This window comes from Mercenaria mercenaria, chromosome 18, assembly GCF_021730395.1.
Source record: "Mercenaria mercenaria strain notata chromosome 18, MADL_Memer_1, whole genome shotgun sequence".
Lineage (NCBI taxonomy): Eukaryota > Metazoa > Mollusca > Bivalvia > Venerida > Veneridae > Mercenaria > Mercenaria mercenaria.
In genome coordinates, this window is record NC_069378.1 from 13,399,533 (window position 1) to 13,426,970 (window position 27,438).

The 27,438-nt window shown below is 34.3% G+C and overlaps 1 protein-coding gene across 3 annotated transcripts; it reads right to left on the minus strand.

Annotated features, from left to right (window-relative positions):
- Positions 1–4,068: 4,068 nt before the first annotated feature.
- On the minus strand, positions 4,069–26,818 carry LOC123538555 (fibropellin-1-like). 3 transcript variants are annotated; one of them, XM_053530584.1, is made up of 17 exons: positions 26,761–26,818; positions 25,535–25,611; positions 21,122–21,169; positions 20,363–20,470; positions 19,892–20,023; positions 19,371–19,487; positions 18,854–18,967; positions 17,818–17,931; positions 15,947–16,060; positions 15,475–15,588; positions 14,921–15,037; positions 13,750–13,863; positions 11,580–11,696; positions 10,380–10,517; positions 9,948–10,117; positions 5,304–5,435; positions 4,069–4,237 (listed from the first exon to the last, which is right to left on the minus strand). In XM_053530584.1, the coding sequence occupies exons 2-17, from the start codon at positions 25,605–25,607 to the stop codon at positions 4,133–4,135; spliced, it is 1,827 nt and encodes a 608-aa protein (XP_053386559.1). In that variant the 5' UTR covers positions 25,608–25,611; positions 26,761–26,818; the 3' UTR covers positions 4,069–4,132. The 3 variants fall into 3 exon arrangements, with proteins under 3 accessions (XP_053386559.1, XP_053386560.1, XP_053386561.1); XM_053530585.1 differs by having other exon boundaries at positions 10,380–10,496; positions 26,761–26,817; XM_053530586.1 differs by lacking the exon at positions 17,818–17,931.
- Between the last annotated feature and the right edge of the window lie 620 nt (positions 26,819–27,438).

Below are 27,438 nucleotides of genomic sequence, written 5' to 3' on the forward strand. Positions count from 1 at the left end.
GCGGAAAATATGTACGGATCTGTGGAAAGACGGAGATAAGGACAGACACCTGTAGGGAATAAATTTAATGTTTCTTTACTATTTATATCAATCAACGTCATTATCTGAGTGCATACGCACCAAGTGGACAAATGTCTTAATATGTTCCTTTTTTAGGGAGATAACAGAACATTTACGTGCACGAAATAGAACAATAATATCGTTTTAATATACATTTTACATGAATAACATTTTGTAACTTACATTAAAATATATCGATGACGACAGTTTGTGTTTGTTTTTGTTTGGCTTAATAGCGCTAGCTTCAAGATCGTACAATAAAAAAATAGAAAAAAATATTTATTTGTCATATTAAAAACGTTTAGAACTTAATTACTGACAAACTATATTATGGAAACACATGAGAATTAGTCTTTTTTTACTATTTTTCATACTGAAAGTTGAAAAGCGTTTATAACGCTATACATGCCGTGAATTCCCGGTCAAAATTACCACTTTAGATTTTCGCAGTAGAGACCTGTGCAAGTCTATATCTGCATGTTGTTTTCGTTGGTATCGTGTGTAACATTAACGAATTCGCATTGACCGTTAATTATAGGTTAATAGCATTTATTTTTACCATTGGTATTTAACAAGTTAGAAGAGTTAAAGACCCACCCAAAACCTCGTGGTCTACCTTTTCCTCCCACATGAACTTTGTGCAAATAATTCTGGTAATACCGGTATCATACAAATATTCTACAAATGACAGATGGACAAGCTCAGTCTGGTTTTCATAACTTCATCTAACCCTTTCTCATTTATTCTCTTATCAGTATAAATTTTATAAAAAAATAGAATAATAACTTCTTACACTGTATATAAAACAAAGTGTGATCAAACTCACCTTAATACATGAAGTACCGCGCATACTACTACATTTTAAATTTAATAATATATTTAGTAATACATTGTCTTAGCCTTATATCTGTTACTGTCAAACTGTAATTAGACACTTGTTATTTCTTATTTCTCCATACAAAAATGTATAATTACAATTTATGGAACAATCTGACTGAAATATTGATCTCTAAACGAGATCCGAGAATGACCCATTCTTAATCGCTTCGTAATTTGATTTCCAGAATTGCTTTTTTAATTTACGCAATTCTATTTTGTTATTTTAACCAATGAGACAATTTTTTCGAATGTCAAAGATTAAAAAATGTGTAGGCTGTCAGGACTCGAATCCCAGACCAGTCGCTTACAGAGCAAGTGCTTACCGACAGAGCTAACGCTTTACCGACAGAGTAACCGCTGACACTTTACGTCATAAAAAATGTAACTGTCAAAAACCCAGTCTAAAAATAGATTTTTTATTCTTACAAAATGTTGTAAGTAAAACCTTCGTCTGGCTAACGGAATGGGCGTCAGAACGAGGCTATCAATAGCACGTTTTCAGATCCTAAGTATAGCGTAATAGGAGAGTACTTTAGCAGACAGCATTATGGAAATCAAAAGGTTACAGTTAGTTAGTGGTGTGTCTTTAAGGTAACTTGACAATAGCCACTACTGGGCCTTGACATTTTAAAGGGATAAGTACAGATATATATAACTCTCAAAGTTAGAATGAATTCAAAAAAGAGGGGCACTATTAGTGACAAAAGCCCGAGGTTGTCCAAGAACGCTACAGTTTTTGATGCGGGAAAATACGCCCGAATAGTTAAGGTATGACTAATTTTTTGACAAGAGAAAAAATTTCTCCGAAGGGAACCTTGACTTAGAGCTAGGGCCTGGCTCTTGAACATGGACACACTAACTCATCATAGGGAAAATTGTGACAAATAATGTTTGATGATGGCAGAGTTATTGACTGGACAAAAAAAAATAAATGTTAGCTTTTTAATCTAAGTTTGACTTTGATTTTAAACTAGAGATTTGGACTTGCGTCTGACACGTCAACGTTTATGCCATGTAATTTCAAAATTCTTCATCGACGGAATAGGTATGGAACTGACAAGAAACACACCATGTAAACCGTTAACCTCTAAATGTGACATTGATCGTGGAGCTAGTGGTCTGGTTGTTATGCACGAGACGTTTTCTCGTTATCGGGTTCTCATTTTGATAAACATTTATGCTAAGTACTTTTAAAACCTCTTGATGAATGGCAAAGTTACGATCCGGACACAAAAGAGACTGTTTGACTTCTAAGTTTGACCTTGACCTTGTAGAAAGAGGTTGAGTGTTACACATGAAACGTCGTCTCAAATTTAAAGGGTTTAAAATATTTATGCCCAAAATATCCTCATGGATGACAGAATTTCAGCACGGACAAGAATTTACAAAGTTACGGTCGGCATTAAAAAACAAGAACATACTGTAGTGTAAATAAAAAGTTATTTGCTGAAACATATTTAAATGATGTAAGGATGTTATCATTAAATAAAATCCTAAAATTATCTGTTTTTTTTTTCGTTGTTTTTTTTTTTAATAGATATTGATATATACTTAATCACTTAATAACAGCATAATATATTAGGCCCTAACAAAATCTGAAAAATAGATTCCCCAGAAGCAACGTGGACAAAACAAATAGTAAATATTGCAGACTCGATTTGACTGATAGTTGGTTTAATTTGTACGCTAGTCAGCAGTGTACATGTATTTAGATAATTTACAACCATGCTTTGCACGGAATGAATTTGCAACCATGCTTTGCACGGAGTGTCATGGATCAGAGGGATAGACTGGCTATATTCATCACTAAAACCCGGCAAACTGTATGAAATCTAAAGTGGTAGGATATTCATGGCATGATAAACTGCCTGAATCGTAAATGTCGACAATTAACGATCTATGTTGGTAAATACAGCGGGAAACGTTTAATTGCCGCGGCGGTCCGGGCTCGATGCCCGACTCGGTTGAGGCATATAGCGTTGCTGCTGTCCGTACATCGGAACGTACGTTCGTCCGTACTTCAAGAAATTTTGGGGATCCAACTCCTCACAGATTAAAAGCCTGCTTTGCTTCACAGATGAATAAATTTGATGTGCAGATGACCATGAAGAAAAGCACTTTTCCTGTGGGTATTTTACCACATTTATGGCCCTTTGGTAGAATATATATATTCTGTCAAAGTCCTCAAATACTATTTAAAGTGATGTGCTTTAACGTGTCACTGACGAAGGACCATGATGTGAAGATGATCACGGATAATAGACTTTTATCTCTGGCTATATTTTTAGAATTATGGTCCATTCTTTATTTCACAAAATAGGCCCATGTGAAGAAAGGTGGTGTGTTCAACTCCTCATACACTTTTTGGAGGAATGGATTCACAGTTACTCAGATGCACAACCTTATCTAAATACAATCTGAAATTGCTTCTAACTTAATACGAACTTCCTTCATGTGCGGATGGCGTATACTGTAAACTAAGGATTGGGGCGTCAGTGGGCTGTGGACACAAGTTCTAGTTGTTATCTTGTTTTTGGGCATCTTTAGTTCAAAATACGATTGAACATCCGTTTTAAAGAAATATAATTTTGAAGCCAAATTTTGAAGGTCAGTGCCTTAACGTCGCACCGACACAGTTAGAGGTCAAAATATGACTTTCCAGCTTAGATGGTTGAAGAATAGGCTAAGTGCCCCTGCGGGCATTAATTCATCAGGGTCGGGCACCTGGTAGACCCTCCGATCTTCTGCATGCCAGCTGGATGCTTCCTCATATGAAAAAATTTAACGCTCCGTGAGAGACTCAAACAAAGATGGATGAGGGGCACGTGATTCAAAGTCAGCGGCCTTGACAACTCGGCCAAGGAGAACCCAATTGTGTATGGCAGGACTAATGAATTAAATAATATGATATTTCGGTCAGCGTCGTATTTGACAAAGACAAAAATCATGCATACTATGACAAATGATAATAGAAAACTTAAGGTGGAACATCACAGGTTTGCCAACACGACATAAATGAAACTGTTGCAGGCTCGGTAAGATTGAGCTTTGTTCATAAGCAGCAATGGAAATGCAAGCTATTGTCCTCGGCCTCTAGCCACGGGTTGAGCAGAATTCAACAAATTTAATTCAGAGTGTATGTTTTATTGTTATGAGAATTCTGTAAGAACAAGTGTAACAGAGTGAAGTCTTACTACAGTATTACATGATAATTGTCTGGGTTGCTTTTTGTAAGACCTGTATTTGTTCCATTCACATGGAACACGTGCGGTGCGGACGAACACGCCTGTCGGATGACCTGGAAAAATATAACAGATACAGTTTTTCTGAAATAAAGCGATACACAGTATTCAACTTAATAGTTTGAACCCCAGACACATACCATTAAATATTAAATGATTAGTTAAACTATGTATACGTCAAGTTTTCTTCGACTCCTTATACAGAACACAAATAGTATGCACAAATTGTTTTCTCTGTCCGTCGGGGCTTTACTGATAAAGTCGTAATCAGTGAACATTTCGGCAGCCATATTTCATAAACAACAAAAATAAACATTAGAAAGAAGAGGTTAATTGCAGTGTTCTAAACCATTCAAATGAAATATTATTTTCTTATTTTTTTATTTAAATTTCTATAAGAAAGCTTAATTGATTTCTTTTTGAGTATTAGACACTAGCAATGATATATAAAAAGGTTTAGCGTAGTAATATGAAGTATTGAACATTTTATTAGATCTCAAGTAATTTTGAATAAAGTGTCAAAAACGGCATATTAAAAAATAGAATATTGGTCATAACAAATTGCTGTCATATGACTTTTACAATTTAGAAAAATAGTAAGTTCGATTCTGTTTATTGCTTGGATAAGGATCGTTTAGAAGCTAGCAAGCAATATACATGTAACAATGTCAGAAATTTTATGGAAATGGTCGAAAATGTTATTGTTTTCTATGAAAAGTGCATTTTTAACAAAAAAACTTAAACTGACTCAAAATACCGTTAAAGTTCGACTTTCTCTGGAGTCTAGAAGAATGTCTTGTTTTATATATCTACATTTAACAAAACAACCCTTAATTAACCAGTAAGTTTAAAAAGTTGGTATGACTTTGTTCAGATTTGGACTTTTAAAAAACTGTTGACAGTTAATCCAAATAAACCCGATGAAATCCAAACTTCTAAAAGAAATGAGGCTGATCTTTCCTAAGCAGACGCAGCTGTTGATAAATGGACACTCTCATAAAGAAATAAAAGTGTCACTTTATATCACTTATTCTATATTTAGCTAACTGCTAGACTTAGTGTTGTCTAATGAAACTCCAAGAACAATAACAAAGATCTGTTGGAAAATAAGTAAACAAATACCACGAATCCTACACCACCACTGAGGCATCCTGTAAGCACACCCGCTGTGTCTTGTTCAAGTGTGCTATCATTCTTATAAGCAGCGACGGGTGTGTAAGGCGTCATCGTACCACTTTGACATTGTGACATGACCTTAAATAAACATTGAAACGTTATTAATCGCAATTAAGATAAACTATGATTCCGTCCTAAAGACGGATTAACGTGTAGCAGTTTGCTTAGAGGCCGACCATTTGATATCATGTGTGTGTGTGTGTGTGTAGAGGGGGGTAGGGGTGGAGGAGATTGGGTTGGGGGGAGGGGGTGGGGTAGGATTTGTTTTAAATCCGGTCTTTGGTTTTGCTTGAAAAGGTATTCTGACATCAACATATTGAAAAAAATATCTGACTCCCAAATCATTTGAAACTGCTATTTACTGCCGAGATAAAGAAACGTCTCATCGAAAGTTGGCCTTATTTTCGTTACATAGTTTAAGTTGTTGGGCAATGTTAGAAATGTACATGTACCATGACCGATACACACACAGCCAACCGAAACTCGTAGGATTTTATCCAGCTTATGGTTGAATTCATGTACCTGCTCATGATTTCCTCATGCAGACCTAGTATGTCAACCATGTGGTTTTATTGAACAAATTTCAGACAGGTACATGCGTTGGTCGACAAACGACCATATCTTCAGAGATTTTCTGACAATTAATTAGTTTTTGATAATGCCCAGGCTAAATTTCGAAGAGCGTGTCGAAGTTTTGGCCATCCACGAATGTAAGTGAATGCAGGAACATGTCGCTAGACGCTTTGACGTCTCTTGTCTTTTTGTCTCTTTCGAGGTGTCAGAGACACGGAAACACCTCGTTCGGGTAGACAGCGTGTAATGTCAGTGCGGTAGAACAATTACAAACGCAAACTTGACGCCCTCCAAAGCACCGAGAACAATGCAAACAGTGAAAACTACAGACTCGGTTTGATTGACTCTGTTCATGAGCAGTAATGGAAAATGCAACACTGCCCACGCCCCCTAGCACCGGCTTAAGCAGTATTCTTAAATCTAAATGAAAAAAAAACGGCTTAGAGGATGGGAAATAATCTGCCGCAGGCCCTACATGTCTTGTTCGTACGCTTCGTCACCGTGACCAACATCTAATTTTGGCCCACAACCGTCGCAGTCAGCGTTGGCTTAACGTTGTGTTTAGTGATGAGTCACGTTTTAACTTGCGAAATGCCGACGCGTCTACAGACGACGTCGTGAACGCTACACTAACAATAGCGTTCTGCAGCATAGGTGGGGGCGGTGTTATGGTCTGGGTAGTCAATCAGCCATAAGTTTAAGTCCCAACTCGCCGTGTGCCAAGGTAATCTCACAGTCAGACGTTACATCGACAAGCTATTATGCCTTTTGGTTGTCCTTACAGTCCGTCAACGTCAAAGCCTTGTCTTTCTGCACAAGACCACAACATCACGTTTCACGTGTCAGCAGGAACTTTTTACAGACTAGCAAAGTGATGTTTCGCCTTGTCCGGCGTGCTCACCAGACAGCAATCCAAATGAACACGCCTGGGATTACCTTGGATAGCCGTTACGTCAATGCCAACCGCAGCCTTCCAATGTCCAGGAACTGATAGCAGAGTGGGCCAAAATCCCATCGTATATACTACGTAATTGTTGCGTGTCCACAGAGCGACGTCTTGCTACTGCGGTTGCCAGTAGAGATGTCCTCACGCAATACTGATTGTGTCAGAGAAACTCCTCTGACCAGTCTACTAAAATTCATGATTTGAAGCATAATGCAACCATGAAATACTGTCGAATTAACCACCTGTTCTTTTACATCATCAGATTTGCGAATTGAATTGTTGTTTTCTAATTTTATTTTGAATCATGGTTAACAATAACTTTGAATGAGGCGTTTCTTTTTCTCGTCAGTGTATATCATGACATAACACTTGTTTTTTATTATGAAAGGTCACACACACATTTTATAACAGTTTTCAGTTTTCATATATTCTGTTAGAAATTTATTTAAGGAAGTAAAACACTCATCACATTGAGTGTGATCCCTATTGTCAATGTATATTTTATCACATTTGTTTTAAAGTTTTCCGATAACCTCCATTCGATACAATATTATATCAAAAGTGGTATATGTCTTTTGAATTTTAGTTTAACATTTGTTTTGAAAAATATTGGACTATTTCAACTACCTGAAATAAAAGGCAAATTTTAACAGCGTGTAGCTTCGGAATTCATCTATTTTCAATCTATCTTGGTTGTGATACACAATGGGAGGTTTACTCAGGTAAAAGTAATCTTATAAACCTGCATTTTTTATCCATTTTGGCAAAATATGTACTTGTCAATGCAAACATTAACAATTTTAATGCAATAGTGCTTATATTCGCATTAGTCCCTGGGCATCAAAAGTGGAGAGAATTACTGTAAGCTCTAGCAGCTTTCAATTCAATCCACTTTTCTTGATTTTTGTATTGTATGGTTGTTATACGTATGGATGTTGTATGTCATGCATATCTTGATAAATAAATATGTTTAAACCAAATATGTTTATTCAATTTAAACTTATGCTATGCTAAAAAAGCTATTTTGGTTAGGCAACAAGGATCAGAAAATCAAGTTTAATTTGAATAATGCTTCCAGTGATAATCTGAGGTATATTTAGAACTCAAGGAACTTAAATAAGTGTACATTATCAGTTTGTTAAGTTTTAAACAAATCCATTAGCTGACCAAAATCTTATAAACCACTTTAAAGGAAAACAGCGTTTCATCAATATTTAGAAATTGAACACTACTGAAGACGAGTACAAGATTGATCTGAAAGTATAAAAGCTGTGAAGTGTAATTCTGACTGCAATATTTTATACCGAAAATTTCAGTATATGAACAGTAATTTATACTGTACACATAGGCGTAAGATCAGGGAGGTGGAGGAGGGGGCCACAATCGTTTGGGTATAATATATACATTTCCTTCTTATTTACAAGACCAAACTGATAATTATATCCTTAAGGTTTGCTAGAATTTAGCATTTTGCTGTTCAAATATTCAAAACCTGCAGTAATAGTTCTTACTAGGATCTTGCACCATAAGAAGGACTTCTACCTTAAATACTTTTTTCAAAGTTTTCACACCTAAAGTAATCGATAACCATTATTTTCAGTGTTGAAATACCCTTAGAATTTAGGATTTGGCATGCACAATTAGCAACAATTTAAGGGGGGAGGACCCCCGTACTCCCCCCTCCGCCCCTACCCCCTCATACAGAACTATTACAACACTGTCTGGAAATAAGATGACTAATTTATTGAGAACAGCTCTCAAACACATAGACAAAAAACTTAGGATTTTTAACTCTTTAGGTGTTAGCTATGTCCAATTTTGGGATAAGTCACTTCTCATTCAAGCTCATTTAGCATGTTTAAGGAGAAGTGTGGAGACTTCAGAGGGAAGTAGGAAGACAGCATCTAGTTGTTATTTCTACCTCAATGCTGTGAAGTTATTCGAAATGTGGCTATAATCCTCTTGTTTCTAGTTAAAAAACAATATTGGTTGACCATTCATTTTCTTAGTTACATCATCCCATACAGTGATTGATTATTGTTTCATTACAAGATTCTGAAAAAAAGTTGTCTTCAAAAGTTGTAAATTTTACACTGTGTAACCTGCCGATTTTTATAGCTATGGCTTGAATGTATCAATGCAGGATGAAAGGATTTATTATTAACACCGAGTCACTACTTTGGTAAACATTATGTCACTCGAGTCAAACTAAAAGTAACTCAATCTTTATAATAAAAAATACATTTATTATACAATTTTTTTCTTCTTGTGAAACTTCAGTTCGTTATATAAATGACAACTTCTTAAAAGTCAACAGAAAGCAGGATTTAGTGTTTAAAATACCAATATTGCAGGATGAGGTTCTTTCTCGAGTAGTCCCCCACACCCTCTTATATCACAGGTGCTGGGCGCATGATCAAGTCCGAAAACATCCCGTTATACCCACTTATAACCCAGTAATGAAACTGCTCACACAGGCATAAACATCTATTTCATGCAACACACTGTTCAACTTTGACTTTGCCCCTTGGTGCTCATTTATCTTTTAGGTATCAATTATGTAAGTTATGTATATGAAAAGTAAATGCCACTGATTTTTTACATTTTTTACTTATTTTTGCTTAGAGAAGTTTATTAAATAAGGACTTGTAATTTAGGTCAAATTGCATTCAGTTATTACATGTGGAATTAGGCAATTTACTCGGCACAGAATATATGTCTCCATTGCGCTTGTTAGTTTTATTAAAATAAAATAAATATAACAAAAATATTTTGAGAGAAAAAAACCTTTGGTCTACTCTGAAAAAAAAAGTATACTGGTTTTTAAGTTCCGAAAAAGTTCAAATGGTCAGTCTCTTATGTCTGAATGTATAAATATACTTACTCAATCTGTTAGCAATCTGTTAACAATTGTAAAAGTATTCAGAAGTTGTAATGAAACTAATACCTGCATATGTTAAAGACACATGAAAAGTAAAGAAAAAAAATGCAAAAATACAAAAATATTTATGCACGTAGTAAAGTTAGAAACAGTATCACTTTAGAAAAAAAAATATCACCATAGCTTCTACCTTAGGTCCTTTTATCCAATGACTTGATTCATCAACCTCGCAGCATTGCATGAGAAGGGCTTCGTTAGAAGCAAAGGATGTAGTACAAGTAGCAGCTTTTGCATTGTTAACAGATGTAGCTGTTACTACAGACTCCAGAGAGCAAAGGTGGTCGCACTTATTTGGTATACCTTTCAAGTATAATTATAATAATTGACATAACCTACTATTCTTGGAAAAAGATTAGAACAAATCAATTCAGCATGTAAGCAACGTGACCGTTTTTCACACATTGAAGCTTCTGTAACGTAGAGGATTTCAGTGAAAAACAGTGCAATTAACAATTTAGTTGTAAAGTAGTAAAAATACGATTTAGGCTAAATTGCTCTATATTGTGTCCTTTATTCTTTCAAATTGTAAATAGTTCAACAAAACAACCTGGTAATTTGTTACCTGTTTCGCAATGTAGACCCGACCATCCTGACAAACAGTTGCATGTGTACTGGCCATTTTGAACATTTGTACACATCGCGCCATTTTGACATGGGTTTCTGGTTGCACACACATCCTCTATGACAAAAATCGAATTAACTGTTGTCCAACGAAAAACTTTATTTTTAACCTTTGCACAAAAAGAATTTCGATACCTTCTCTTAAGAATTGAAGTTTGTCACTTAATATATAGATATAGTGACATCTCTTATTGTGTTTATGTATAACAACAGTGCGTCATTTCAAAACGATACAAAAAATTAAGGAATTGTTTAGATAACACTTTTTAAAAACACATATAAAAAATCTAAGAGTAAAATTGGAAGCATTGAAAATAACAAAACAAAATGTTTAGAATACTCGTTTTGAGTAACCTTGTCTAAGAACAGTAACGGAAAGAGAACATCCCGAACAACCGCTACATGTAACACCGGCTTACGCTAACACGGGAACAGTCGAATGAACAACTTCAATAACAATGTATTACATGGTAGGCAGGTGTAGACGACTCACTTATCGAGTAGTTTGTAGAACACAATTTTACATTATGAAAAGTAAGCATTATGAAAAGTAAGCGCACTCTGGTTTATTTTTAGACAAGTAGAGATAACTGACATCCGGTTTACATTTGAATTTAATGAACAATAGGAAAATTTGGATATATTATATTATAAACAGCAACATTTAGTGCACTTCCAGGTCAATGTTGTATTAAAATCGGTCAATGCTGTAATAAAATCGTGGAGATAATACAAAGAGTGAAAGGAGCTTGCATTAAAAAGAAGAAAACAACAAAAAAAAAACCAACACAATTTGATATTCATATACTTAGTCCGTTCATTACACCTGTATAGACATATTGTTGCTTGTATGCAGTCCCTGTTTTGGCAGTTGCTCCGCCTCCCTGAATGTGGGAAGTCCATAGTAGGCAGAATAATGAATACTCATTAATTTTGTACTACTTCCTGATTAAGTGGACCAGTTTTTTTCAGTTATGAAATAATATGAAAATAAGTTGGTTACCTTTTTGAAAACCCTTCGCTTGTCATTGGATAAAAAAGATGTTTGAACTATAGGTATGTTTATCCACAAAGTTCAACCAAATACAAAAAAAAAAAAAAACAAAAAAAAAAAAAAACAAAAAAAACAAAAAAAATTTACCTATATCGCAGTGATGACCTGACCATCCCAACAAACAGTTGCATGTGTACTGGCCATTTTGATCAGTGGTACACTTTGCGCTATTCTGGCATGGGTTATTGGTTGCACATACGTCTTCTGCGAAAGAAGGCAAACTTGAATAGAACAAAGAAATGCCATGGAGCATCCTCTATCAACGCCAGTATAAAGTAAGAATTAAATGAACCCGATATCCCGAAGAACCAAAGAAAGTAACATTACTCCGTCAAGTATGATTTTTGGTACAACCTGAAACTTCATGATTCCAATTTTTTTTTTAAATTTGAAAAAGGTGCAAACCCCTACATTGAGCAATAAAAGTACTCTAAGGTGTCTATGTCTCGGACCAGCAGACACACTAGTGGAAATATCTTTTGTCAAAATTACTGTGTTTGGAAAACGTTCTACAAACCTTATATATAATCATCCTTACTCTGGCTACCCTTTTGAAATAATTTATGTTCCAATGGTTTTCCAAATACTTTATATTACAGGTTAAACAGTATCTTTTTGTTAGCATTTAGCCATCCAATATGTTTTGTTGCTGAATAATACGGATAATTAAGGGTTAAGATTTGAAAAAAATACTTAAGTCCAATTATTTTCCTTATAAAGAAGACCACGAAACATTATCAGATTGTAGAGCTCCCTATATGGTACAGAAACAGCATATTTTTGGTCTTTGTTGACACTTTATCCTTCGAAAAATAATCGCCGCAAAACGCTGTTTAGTATTTTGTATGGATGACAAAATATTGACAGTGTTTACATATTTAACTGGCGAGTCTTTCCGATGACAGTTCGTAATAACTCGGAAGAACCCATAATTGAATGACGTCATTCGCACAAAAGATCAAGATGGAAGCCCTGCACACACCCACAAAAACGAAAAAGGACTTACTCCGAGCGTTTCAACACAAATTGCTTGTCCGAGGAATACGAGAATAAATCCGAGCACAAACATTTACCAAAAGAGCCGGGAAACTGAAGATATCATCAGTAGTTATAATAAAACTTCTCAGTCTAAACGTCAACTACCACGGTGACCGAGAGAGCTAAGGCGCTGGTTCAGAAATATCTGTTTTTGTCAGGGCAGCGGGTTCGCTCCCTACTGAGGACAGTCTTTTCTTTTTTCTTTTTTTTTTTTGAGTGATTTTTATTCTTGAAATTATATCGTTAAAAGAATATGAAAATAATAAGCGAGGTCCACTAATCTTTACACAATATGTAGGCTGCCGGTCATGATTGCCATGAAGTTTGAAACAGGAGTGTATGGTTAGACGGTATTATATGAAAGGTTTAAAACATTAGTTTTGAAACAGAGCTGTAGTCTGTAACCTAGGTAGGTTTTAAGTTTTTAAAGATAGTCCCTTATGGTTGCGGCATATGCTCGTATTTGCATTGATGCTTTACTCATCTTTGGGTCAAGTGGGTTGAACAGTTCTGATTTGGTCATAGGCTGAATATCCGCACCGTGGGATGATATTGCCTTTTTTTAATTTTAATGGAATAATCATATTTCAAAATACGATTTTTCTGCAGGTAAGAATCTAATTCCTGTTTCGATTAACAGAAATGCATATGAACAGGTCATAGACTCATTTCTCGAAATGATCTGAAAATTAGCTAGAAAGATGTCGTGTCAGCTGGCATACAGCCTGTACTGCTTTATTACGTTTCAGTATATATCTAAACAGACCATGTGAAGAAATCAATTTATACTTACCGGATTAATTGCAAAATAAACGACAGAACATGATCGACAAATTTACAAATTGCGCAAGTGATTTATCGTTGATATGTCAATCATATTCCGTTCATGTGGCATGGAATCAAGTAATCAGATTTCTAATGTTTATGTAATATTTCCCTTTCACTTGTTAACATGACCTTTTATTGTAAATTTTACGTATTACAATGTTAACATTGAAGCTTTTACATTTTGCGGTTCACAACAAAATCTTATTTAAAGTTTTATAGAGACTCTAAATATTGTTGTCATAATTGTATCGGTTTAATTTGGATATCATTTGCAATTGTAATGATACTTAAAGAGTAAATGGTACGGTGTACCGGTCGCTCTATAGGCAATGATACATGCTGTTATTTTTCTCTACGTACATAGGAAATGCTTTAAAATAATCAAGTTTACGTTTTTCACAAAATGCTCCGGTGTACCTAGGTGGGCAGTGACACGTGTACATAGTCTGATTGCCGTAACATGATGCTCCATTTTTGCACGGAGAACTGTCACACTGATTCATTACTGCAAAATAAATATTAATGCTTAAATATATTATAATAATTTCATAGAATTGTTTAATCATTCAATATGTGATATTCTAACACGACCAGCAAATAACCTACATACATGTAGAGCAAAATCTATCTCGGGTTATTCTGCAATATACCACTCGCGTGCAATGACGTCATCCGATCCAAGTGAGTAGCGCGGTCGTAAAAAGTAGTTACCATTTTTTTCTAACACTGTTGATACTAGTATGTCGTGTTAGAATCGAAATAATAAGTTCCCAAGTGTGATTTATCATAGAATAACCCGAGTTTTTCGTTCTTATGCGAAACAATATGTCACTCAGGCCTACGGCCTTCGTGGTATCTTACGCATAAGAACTCAAAACTCGGGTTATTCTACGATAAACCACGTTTGGGAACTTGTTATTTCTTAAATAACCTAAGGTATATCCTAGACATAGATTTATATCATCAAATAATACTAAGTAAACTAGGAAATAATAATTGATATGTTCAATTTATCATGAAAAAATTATTTAAAATCTGCCCTCTAAAGCCTGTACCTTAATGCGGAGAAGTAAATTTACAAAACATATATTTTGCTTTTTATTCTACTTTGGTACATGTACTTAGTATTATTCTGACATAGTTAGATAACTAGATATATATCCAACAGACAAAGCAACGTTCCAACACGCAGCCTCCAAAGATCCACACACAAACAGGCACGCACGCACACATACACACTTGAGGACAAAACGAACAAATAAAGGAACACTGTGAGGCACCGCCTTGAAAAAGAGACAAAATACCACTGGAGAGTGTAAACTGCACTGTTACCCCACCATGATCTAAAGTCGCATGACAACGTAAATAAAAGATATCACATCCAGGTAAATCCCTAACACACGCAATGACAACAGAAGGCATGTTAGGTAAAATATAAAGATGCTATTGTAAATTTATATATATAAAAAATCAAAGCTGCATGAATAAGGGCCAAACGAAGCAGGCCAGGTGTATAAATAGTCCTTCACTTTTCCGCTAAATTCCGGTGATAATAATATTACCTTGTCCACATTGTGTACCGGTCCATCCAGCCAGGCATGTACAATTGAAAGAACCAGGAGAATTTGTACATGTTGCCCCGTTTTGACAAAAGTGATATAACGCACATTCATCAATATCTGAATAAGATCATTAATATCTGGATATGTATGTATTGTATGACTTTTAGTTTCAATTTTGAAACATAAGCAAGAATAGGTGTTATGAATTGTAATTTAGGTAGCATGGTTTTATTTCAGCCAGGGACATTTGGGTATTTTTCAAAGCAAACTAGAGAAGACTCATATAATATCTGGTATAATTAACCTCCGAAAAGCTGTGTCAACATGATTGAAAAACAATATATTTTGAGTGATTCATCTTTCTCTTATAATTCCATATGAAATTGAAACTTACATAAGGAGAAACTTTTAAACTTAATCATATCAATGAGTATCCCGGTTGTTTCATTGCTCACAAATCTGAAACACGAAATGCTGTCAAAAGTGATGGTTAACTCGTATGAATCAAATAAGGAATGATTGTGAATAACAAAGAATTAGATGACGATACTAACCTATATCACACAAGGATCCAGACCAGCCAGATAAACAGCTACAAGTGTAAGATCCTGGGGTATTGGTACAGTGGGAACTATGTTTGCACGGGTTGTTCATGCATTCATCAACATCTACAAATATAGGATCAAAGATAGAATAACTCAAACGATTTCACTGCTTTTGCTGATCTTCAGGAGTGATAATAAGCTTATAATATATATATATTATTGAACTCGATCTCTCGAATCAAATTTCCGGCTATCTCGAATACGTTTTCAAGTCTTGTCCCGAACGCACGTTCACGAAATATTAGTTTAAGTCGAACTAAGGTTATCTTGAAGTTTAACGCTCGATACGTTGGGTATTGGGATACCGAGTTCCATTGCTCACAAATCTGAAACACGAAATGCTGTCAAAAGTGACGGTTAACCCGTATGAATCAAATAAGGAATGATTGTGAATAACGAAGAATTAGATGACGATACTAACCTATATCACACAAGGATCCAGACCAGCCAGATAAACAGCTACAAGTGTAAGATCCTGGGGTATTGGTACAGTGGGAACTATGTTTGCACGGGTTGTTCATGCATTCGTCAACATCTACAAATATAGGATCAAAGATAGAATAACTCGACCGGTTTCACTGCTTTTGCAGATCTTCATATATATATATATAAGGTATATATATATATATATATATATATTATTGAACTCGATCTCTCGAACCAAATTTCTGGCTATCTCGAATACGTTTTCAAGTCTTATCCCGAACGCAAGTTCATGAAATATTAGTTTAAGTCAAACCGAGTTTCAACTGTATTTTGTATGAGAAAACATTCAAGCAGATTATTAATAGTACTTCTATTATTTAAGAAAATATAAGTGCAGATAGCGATTTTATGAATAATGTCTTTCGGATTTTTATTAATAATCTATTGTAATGAAATTCTTGAGCAATATTAGATGTCAATTAATTTGACTTATGAACTGTCTCAAAAGTTCTGTTTCAGTTTGGAATTAAATCACACCAGTGCAAAATATAGGTCATTAAATTTAATAGCCTCTCTTCTAGCTTTTGTGGTAGTGGAAGATCTGTAGTGTTGTCCTTTGGAGTATCATTTTAAGCACAAAAGGGCACTTGGTTAAAACCATTGACTTTCCGTAAGTTAGCTTGTTGACTTATTTATATGTTACATCCCCAGCAGTATTTTTATCGAAGTCAATGGCCTTAACAATTTGGTGTGTTCACTAGTTTCGGTATTACAATGAAACGTGTGTCATGTAGCTTAATTATTCAAACAATACATCTTGAAAAAGGGGCCTCCGTGGCCGAGTGGTTAAGGTCGCCGATATCGAATCACTTGCTCCTCACCTATGTGTTCTAGCCTCACTTGGGGCGTTGAATTCTTCATGTGAGGAAACCATCCAACTGGCTTACGGAAGGTCGGTTGTTTTATCCAGGTGCCCGCCCGTGATGAAATAATACACGGAGGGACACATGTAATCTTCCTTCACTATTAAAAACTAGAAAGTTGCAATATGACCTTTAATTATGTCGGTGCGACGTTAAACCCAACAAGAACAAACAAACAAAAATTGAAAAGTGCATTTCTGACATAACACGATTTACGCTGAGACTTTGTTTACAACTTTGAACTTGAGAAAACATTGTCTTTTTCAATTTTAAGTACGTTTTTGATAAATAAGGAAATTTTACAGGTTTGTTTCCACATTAAACCAAGGCAGGTCTCTTCTAGTCATTTTAGAAAATATAGAGACAGTTTAATCTAAGGCAGCTTGTATTCAAAACAGAGCCATCAATGCAAACGATAATGCTATATAAAAATTCCCTTTGGAAGCATACAACGCAAGCAAGTAAAGAACAAACTGCAGCCTCTGTTGGAATAAGTCTGTTGATTATTGATTATAAAATGTGCAACACGTCACGTCCCCTAGCACCAGCTTAATACTATTTTATTATACCATTCAGTTCAATGACAAGAACAGAGACATTTGAGTCATATATGTTATCTGTTTTAAACTGCGTATTATAGATACATTTTTGAAATTCCCGTTTTCGATAACTAATTTCTCTTTCTGAAATAAACAAGACTCCTTGGGATTTTAGCTGCATCGTGACTGAGGTATTAGCAATAAAATGGTTTAACCCTGTGCTTCCCGGGTAATGCTCTTGACGATTATGTTATAAAATGTGTAGAAGTCGTGGATGCGACTTCAAAGTAATAATTAAATTAAGTAATATTGATTAAACCTTGCTGTAGGGTATCTTATGTCCTGATGATTTACCCCGCTTTTATACAATAACAAAAATAAACTGATCTGAAGTCTATATCAACCTAAGTCGCAGTTGGGTCCTGTCCAACCAGAAGAGCACGTGCAGATGTATGATCCCGGTGTATTAGTACAATATGACACATGTTGGCATGGATTATTTACACACTCGTCAACATCTGCAATATACGACCATGATGATCAAGGACATGAAAATGTTCGATATATTTCCAGTTTTGCTTATTTGTGGCTATCAATAAATGTTAAAGCCACTCGCCAACAGTTTTGGTGATTTTTTAAAACATTTTCTTTTCCACAAAATTTGGCGTAGAATGTATTTATGACACTAAAAATGACCAAGTGGTTGAAAATAAACAAATGCAAGAAAAAAAAAATAAACAAAGCTATTGGCCATGTTAACATGAAATATGGCCAAGACAATATCAGCATATCAAGATATTTCACAAGTCTTAAATAGCATGTAATACATTACACATATCTAATTACATAAGAAACACAAGCATGTTCATAAGGATAAATTATATTTTTCATAAAAATGCATTTTGTATATGTTAAAGATTTTTTTTCTAATATCGGATGCCTCTTTATGTACTTTGTAAATTTGTATTGCATACTTTTTGAACTTACAATACAGTCAAACCCGTCTATAAAGACAACCCTTAGGGGAGCCTAAATGTAGTCTTTATTGGCAGATTGTCTTTATTCACATTTTAAAATACACTGTAAATGTTAAAATGGGTAACAAAACATGTGGTATTTAGAGCCTGGTTGTCTCTGTTTAGAGGTGGTCTTTATCACAGGTTTGACTGTACTATTAAATTTACATATAGTAGGCCAAGAAATATTTTTAAAAAAACACCTTTTTTCGTATATGCATATATCTGGAGCAGATAAAAAATGATACTCAGTCCCAACATGTCCATTATTACACAATTTGCAAATTCTATCATTCCTATCAATACCATTAAATCCCCTGTTTCAACGGCCACGTTATCTGCTGAAATACAGAATCTAGTATCAAACATAACTAATTCATAACAAATTTTAAAACAAAAGCAAAATCTGTATAAAAACATTGACCTGTCTCACAGTTTGGTCCAGTCCATCCAGAGGAGCAGTTGTAGGTGAATGATCCGGGAGTATTGATACATGAGGATAAATGTTGCCACGAGTTGCTAGCACATTCGTCCACATCTGCAAAACGACGTTTCATCGAGTGGATTTAAGATCTTAATGTATATTGACAATTTTCTCAATTAATGTTGAAATTCTATAAGCTCAATGAAACTACTGTATCTGTTTTGAATTGGAACAAATTGCTGATTTATAGTTGAAAAAGCAATGGGTTGGAGAAATATAAAAGTATAAGATACTAAAATGTACAAAAAGCTGTCGATTATAAATTATAATTAATTATAAACAGGTATACTTACACATACGTTAAGTATATAATTTTCCTTTTTCATGGACCTTTACATTTTTATGAAAACAGACATATAATATGATCACTAGCACGAGTTAAAAGTGAACAAAAGAAGTGCAATTTCGTCTGGCAGAGGTTATAGCTACAATAATAAATACAGGTATGTTGTATTACCGTTATCACACTGTGATCCAGTCCAACCACTTTTACACCGACAGTCGAAACTTCCTACAGTGTTTACGCATGTCGCTTCGTTTTTACAGTCGGTGTTTGTGACACATTCATCAGTATCTGATATGATTATTGATCAATTAAATAGAAAAGAAAGGAAAACCACAGGTCGCCCAACAAGTCTTATTAGTAGAAAAACAGATTTTTATCTGGATTTTTACAAATTTCGTATCACAGTATAATTCGCTCTTTACACTTTTACACGTGTATACATGCACATCAGTAAGAGACAACAAGATGTGTTGTCTAATGAATATCAATTTTTCGTTGGTACACGTGTCAAATATATACTGAAATTTCTTCATATTTTCCTACCACCGTAGGTGCTATGCACTTCTTTCGGATCATAACCTGATATTCGCAAAACCCTCTTGGTTGTACATGCTTATTGAATATATCTGTTACAGAGAGTTTTAATTTTAATGAAGTTTCTTAAAGTAAACACGTAAGCAATAAGAAAATACCTGTGTCACAATTTGTTCCAGTCCACCCGGCCGGACATGTGCACGTATATCCACTATGGTGAAAAATGCTGTAATGGTTGTTTGTACAAACTGCATTATGGTGACATGGATTACTTGCACAGTAGTCTGCAACTGGTATAGTACAATCCCAAGTTAGTGCATGTAAGAGTTTTGACAAAGAACGGATACAGCACATATGTAGATGAATTACAGGAAAAATTAAATTTAAAATTCGTCTTTACGGTCGACAAGGAGACACATTAGCAGCATTTTAATATTAATTGTAGACAAGCAAGACATGCATGCCTTACCCCTGGCAGTAACTAAGCGTGATAATTGCTGGTTAAATCATTTGTTATTCAGTGTGTTTCGCCAGAAACCTGGTAATTAGACAAAATACTATTTTCCATAAAAACTTTATATGTTTCTTTCCATTTAACATTATTAATAAGCTTTCATAACGTAAGTTACCTTCATCACAATGCCTTCCTGTCCATTCACGAGGACACAAACATTTGTAAGAATGTGAATGGTTTTCACAAGTCCCGCCATTTTTGCATGGATGGTGTGCACAGTGGTCTGTAATATCAGTAATTCAGCTTAAAGTAAAGTTTTTATATCTTGATGACAGAATATCCTGACTGCTCTAGTGTTTGAAAATATTATTTTACTTCTCGTGAAATGCTGTTTAACTGGCCTATGTGTAACACCAAGAAGTAGATATCAATCATCTGTTTCATTGTTTACAAGAAGTTAGTCCGAACCATGTGTATAATACACCCCTTAAGATAGTGTAAGTTGTCAACATGCTGAAAGAAGTGCATTTCAAACAACTATCAAACCAACAAAAATGAACTGTACAAAAACACAAAATAAAAGTGATATAAAAGTGTGCCATTTGCCATTGCTGATAAAACCTTGACGAAGATGTTATATATCAAATTATTATCAAATGAAATAATTTGGCAATAATATGTATATGATAAGAAATGTCTGATATGTTTTATCGATTTTGTTACTATGTTAATTATAAAAAAGATCACATTGCATTCTTTCGTACGTTGTATTAGCTGATCAATAGATATGCTTATTGAAGGATAAATGGGGATTTTATATCTTTTTATTATTTAAATCAAGGTGTGCTAATCGAGATGGGTTTTATTTCAAATTGATAAAATTAAAATTAAAAATAAAATAAAATTATGATTGCTCAATAACTATCGGACTTACCTCTAGACTGTTGTTGATTGGGCTGATACAAATACCGACTGAACTGACCTAAAATAATTTGAACCATTTATGCCTATTCAAAACAATGCAGGAAAAACTCTGTTTTTGCAACAGTACGATAAAAGAAAAACATAATTGAACCAAGTTTACTCGATTTAAAGAGAAATAAGTCAGTCTATCATTGGAATGCCCAGTATTTGGTTAAAATCGCTTCATTGAATAACCAAACGTACTAGAATTTAAAAGACAACTGAATTTCGTTAGGCATGAACCGAAAATAATTTTACATTTTTTTAAAGAAGTATTTCTTACCTTCACCTTTCCGTTTTTATGTTCTATTTCCCAGTTGTTATGCCTTTCCATTTTTATTAACCCTTCCCTCCTTTTTAACCAATCCTCATTATAATATATTTTATATAGTTAAAATGCATTTATTGATAGATATTTGAAGCAACCCGTTTGCTATATCTTTCCACTACAGTTTGTATTTTTGACTGGCCTACATTGCGCTGTGTTTCTCTGCTCAATGTTTTCAAAGAGTCAAAGAAAAAGTTGTTTCACAGTCACGAAAATTGAACAGCATATATAACATGTAATTTACTCTACACAACAACTGTCAATTTACTGATATATACATTGAATTCCGGAAAAGGGCCGCATAAAGGGGCCACACTTTTGGACAGTTCAGCACCTTTAAATACTCACCATTTTCAAAGAACTGTTACATATCTTCGTTTCGATGCATTTGCAATAATGTCCAAGTGCTGAAATCTCACATAACTAGGTTGAACGTAGCTTTCAGCAATTGTTTATTAACCTTTATTTCTTTAAAGGGGGGTCGGGGTGGGCAACATTATCTTTATTTCTTTAAAGGGGGGTGGGGGCAACTTTTTGAGAATATTTTAAGTATTCGTCGTACGGAACAGTACGGCAGAACATGTAATGGTCAGGTAGCGTGTTGGTAAAGATGTTGTTCAGTCGCAATGCTTTATTAATTGAAACAATGCATCTCACGAGATTTTAATGTTAATGAATACAAAAGATCTAGGTGTCTCAATAGTTTAAGGAAACGCATTTTTTCAGCTAATAAATAGTTCATAAATAGTTTCGGGTACGTGTCATAATTTGTACAATCATTAAAAAAATACAGAGAGCATAAAGGTTTATCAACGTCTATGTTATTCAGTAAAAGTAGATATATATGTTCCTTTTATTTTTTTAACGATCGTTATATATTTTAGGCAGATTGTTTTTCCGACAAATATTGAAAATATTCAATTAAAGTCATATTTTTCAATGTTATTTTACATGATTTCAAATTTAAAACCAGTGAACGCAGCTTTAAGGAGATATTAGACATATAAATATGAGTAAACAGTTTCAAGCATCCAAACGGAGTATTGTACTTCATTCAGCATTTAGACAGTCGAATGAAAAAAAGAGGAAGACAAAGAATGGATAACAAAAAAACATGTTGAAGAGCACAGCCCCCTTAAAGCCGAGGGCCTACAACTTTATATATATGGATGCGTGAATTATCACATATTACATAAAACAAAGACACTGAAACGCAGAAAATGACAACAAAACACAATGGGGCATCTTTTTGGACCGGCAAGTGGTATAATCACTATCGGGTGCACATTTAAATATTTCTTAACCACACTATTCCACATTTACAGGCCATAGTAAATAAAAGTTAGCAATGTCATGTGAATAGTTAACACCTTATTTAATAACAAAAGTAACGGTATATACAACACGAAAAGTGCACAAGTATATAAAGAAAACCTCTCAACCATACACTTGTGCAATCAATGCCTTAAATTAAATAGAATGCAGAAACCCGTTAAAATCCTATGCAAAAGGCCTGAAAAAAATGTAACCACAGCATACATTACAGAAATAAGGGTATCAGATTTTATTTAGCGGTGAACATGTCATTTTATTTCAAATGACGAAAAAACAACTATATCTTTTTATATAGCGAAAGAATCAAAAGTAAAAGTTCAATACTGTTACAAAAACCGGTAAACCAATAAGAGCTCCACACATAGGTGGGTAATACTAAATCGCCACAAGCAACTTAAGCAATATGTCTAAGTTGCGTACCCACCCCGACTTCAGAAGTGAAAGATGAACTGGACAGTTTAATACAAAAATTTTAATACAAAACAACAAAAACTAAATGTGCAATATAAAGCATATCAAAAATACTCATGTAAACTTGGTTAATGACTAGATTCTCAATCTCCTAACTTATTGCAATATCAGTAAAACCTTCAAAAAATAAAAAAAAATACTGTTAACACTGGCAATTACGAATAAAGCTTGCGCACTTGAAAGTGTTCACAAAGTTACTGTATGTGTAACTACATGTCCCATTACTATAAAAATGCTTGTGATTACATTTAGTCTTATCCGAACAATCTAACATGCCTATTTAAAAAACGCAAACTAATTGATAAATACTCAATTAACTAACTGAAATGCTACACTCATTACAATCAGTCTTATACTGGCATTGTGTGAATGTACACTGGTATTATTATAGTGGTTTTCTTATTACATAGTATTATTATTATCTTTGCAAAAATGTCTTTTACTTAAACTAAAATCCGAGCATGATTATGATACATTTTCAATCAATCTTGTACTGGCATTGCACATTCTGCTACCCTTCTATGATATTGATAATTCGAATCAGTCTTTTTGTGACATTGTACCGTATAACTGGTTATTTTACTGCTGTAAAAGTTTAATGATTTGGGGTAAGAACACAATGAATTTATTTTAAACAATTTTAAAAAATTTCGAAATCACAAGGTCTGTCGGTTTATTTGACCTTACACAGCAAATTTACACGAGACAAATGTTTACGAATCTGATTTGTTCGTAAAGAATAGTAAAATTTAGCAGCAGGTAAAAATACCAGTTAAACGGTGTATGATCAACACAGTTCTTAGCATAACATATTACATTTTGCCATAATTTGACATTAACTACATTCAGCCTTTTACTGCCATTGTATATGATTAACACAATTCTTAGCATATGTTACTTTTTGCAATGTTTTGACATTAATTACAATCAGCCTTTTACTGACATTGTAATTTGTATATGATTAATACAGTTCTTAGCATAATATGTTACTTTTTGCAATGATTTGACATTAATTAAAATCAGCCTTTTACTGACATTGTATATGATTAACACAATATTTAGCATAATATGTTACTTCTTGCAATGATTTGACAATAATTACAATCAGCCTTTTACTGACATTGCATTATTATTACAGAGATTAGCAATAGCATATTATGCTAGCTTTATATAACATGACAAAAACTATAATGAAATTTTTGACATAAGTGCATGACTAATACAATATTGCATGTTATTCTGCGTTTTATTATAATTACAATCAGCCTTATACTGCATTATTTTCATATTTTAACATACTATCAGATAATCATTAATCTGCACAACAAGCGCTCTTGTCCTGACCATGAGCAACTTTCAAAATATCAACCTTGTATACTAGAATGACATAACCATACAAGTCTCAGCTTAAGACAGTGAGGTAGGTAACCTTATTTGAGGTAATCGAATGTAATTGTGCACTGCGTTGCTTTTCCAACGACCCATTTTCTTAATCGCATCATCCGAATAACCTTGTATTACAGCATAGTTTTTTCGTCATTTAAAATAAAATGACATTTTCACAAAACAAATGGTTCATGTTTTTTCTATAGTTGATAGCTCACACATATTAACTGTACCTCAGAAGTGTACGGTTCCTTGATTAGCCACTGCCTACACTATTACCATATCAAACTCAAATTGCCAAGTTTTACCTTTAGCAAACTGCTGTTTTTGTGGAAACGTGTGATGGAAGGAAGGATTCAAATGTATCTTTTAGTAATTTTACCTATTTTTGGCGTTAATGTATTTGCACTTGCAATGATGTTAAATCCTCGAGAGCTTCGATAACATCAGATTACACCAATAGATCAATGGCAATTACTCTTTAATTATCGTTGTAAAATCACAAACTGTTTTACTACAGTGTAGTTAAAAACATCCATACGCAAATATTTATTAGAATAAAATAATTTCCTAAATTTTTTAATTAAGATAGTATTTTCAGCGTCGAATACCCCCTTTTATATCTTTTATTACGCTTAAGGAAACATTGATAAAGATATAAATATTTTGCTTTTGTTCGAGTAACAATTAATAGTAGCATCCATTAATAATGGAGTGTTGGTATGTGGAAGAGCGTAAGGAGTTGTCAACAACAAGCTTTTTCATATTCTAGTGGACTGCTGCACTAACTGCTTTTTACGATAGCGGTAATCATAGCACGGTGGTTTCTCAACATACATGACTGTATAATGTAAACTGCCTTACCTCTAGAATCACCGATTGCTGTTGTAACATTTGCCACAGCTAAAGTGGCAAATAGCAAATATATGTACCCCATTTCTCTGTAAAAGAATATATCAATTAAAAAATATTGCTTTGCACAGAAAGAATATCTAAAAACACACAAGTGACAATACAATGCGCGAGTGTACGAAAGTATATTCTAAGAGAGTTACACGTTAAACTGCATGTTTTCCAACTGTCACCTACAAACTAAATTTAGGCATTTGCCTATCAGGACGTAACAGTATTAAAATATGTAAAATTTGACATTGCATTATGAACCCTATAGATAGTAGGCAGATTGATGCTTTTATACACCAGTATACCATAATTGAAGTCTATGAAAAAGAATACATTTTCAAGTAATAATTTTAACTAAAATCACAACAGCTGGTTTAAGTGCCGTGTTGTGGCCATGTACTTGGACTCTGAGTTATATTACCTTCTACTTTGTGCATGACGGAGTCCCATTTAATTTTAATAAAATAGAATTTCGTTTGAGCCGCCGCTAGGTGACGAGAGGGGTGATACACATTACATTACCTCTCATGAACAGACTAGATTTAACCGAGTCTACTATTTTTTACTTTGTTGCCTCAAAGGAATTGTCGTAGATTTTATTACCAAAATACCTTGCTTTGATTCTTATTTCTGTTATTATTTGAGAGAAGTATTTACAACATTATTATATGTAGGCTTTAAGAAACTGGTAATTTGAAAGCGTGTTCAAAAGTAACACAAACAAGATATAGGGTACTTTTTCCCATACATTTGTATATTGCAGTTCTTACCATTGAGATTACAGTATTTTCATAGTGATTTTGGAGATAATGCAGCAAACAAAATACTCATTTTACTTAGGCCTTACATTCTGTGCTGTCAAACAATATTCTAGTTGTTTGTACATTTCTGCTAGGGCACTGGTGCACAATACAAGTTTAAAGAAAACAGTGTTTCCTTCAGGGGATATAAACAGTCGCAGGATATATGTGACTGTAATAGTAGCGGTCAAAATCTCGGGTTGTCCTGCATATGTTTATTTCGATTTTAATAGCGACCTTGATAAATCAGATGTTCTCGCTTGTATCTTAAACCTAAACCAACAATATCGTATAGAATATATAAAAGAAACAAACGAAGACTACGAACGTAATTTATAATAAAATCTGCAGCTAAAATTCATATAAAATATGAAATATAAAACAAACCTCTTCAATGTATTGTCGGTGAACTATTTTTGGATGTCTTATCAAATCTTTGATAACAGGTTATTCTATTTCATTTTACTGAAGGTCAAAACCGTGCGTTTCCAAACTGGAAATGCTATTAATAGTGGTCTTAATTCACATCTGAAAACACGCGCTTTTATCTCTCAAAGAAAGACATTTTTCTACAGACACACTAGAGCGTCCGCTTCGAGTGCGGGAGGTCATGAGTTCGATCCCCGGCCGCGTCATACCAAAGACGTAAAAATGGTACTAGTAGCTTCCTCGTTTGGCGCTCAGCATTAAGGGGGTAGTGCTAGGACTGGTCAGCCCGGTGTCAGTATAATGTGACTGGGTGGGGTATCATGTCACGTGTCTACGGCGTGATATTCCAGTGAGGCAGACTATAAAGTTGGGCATTGTGCCCACTGCTACAAGTAGACACCGTCGTTTATATGGCTGAAAAGTGTTGAAAAAGACGTTAAACCCGAACACACACGCACACACACACACACACACACACACACACACACACACACACACACTTAATTTATGAGTCAGCGTGTATTTGGGCTTAACTGAATTCCTTCTATATACTGAGACTGGGCGCTTGATACATAACCAAGTATAGAAACTATTACAAATTGTAAGCTAGTCCGTGTAAGATTCCCATTCAATTTA

Coding starts and splice junctions, on each gene's coding strand:
- LOC123538555 (XM_053530584.1), bottom strand. CDS start 25,607: ATGGGGTACATATATTTGCTATTTGCCACTTTAGCTGTGGCAAATGTT. Junction 13,864..14,920: donor CGGTACACAATGTGGACAAG/GTAATATTATTA, acceptor TTTATTTTGCAG/TAATGAATCAGTGTGACAGT. Junction 4,238..5,303: donor GTGGTGGTGTAGGATTCGTG/GTATTTGTTTAC, acceptor ATATTTTTCCAG/GTCATCCGACAGGCGTGTTC.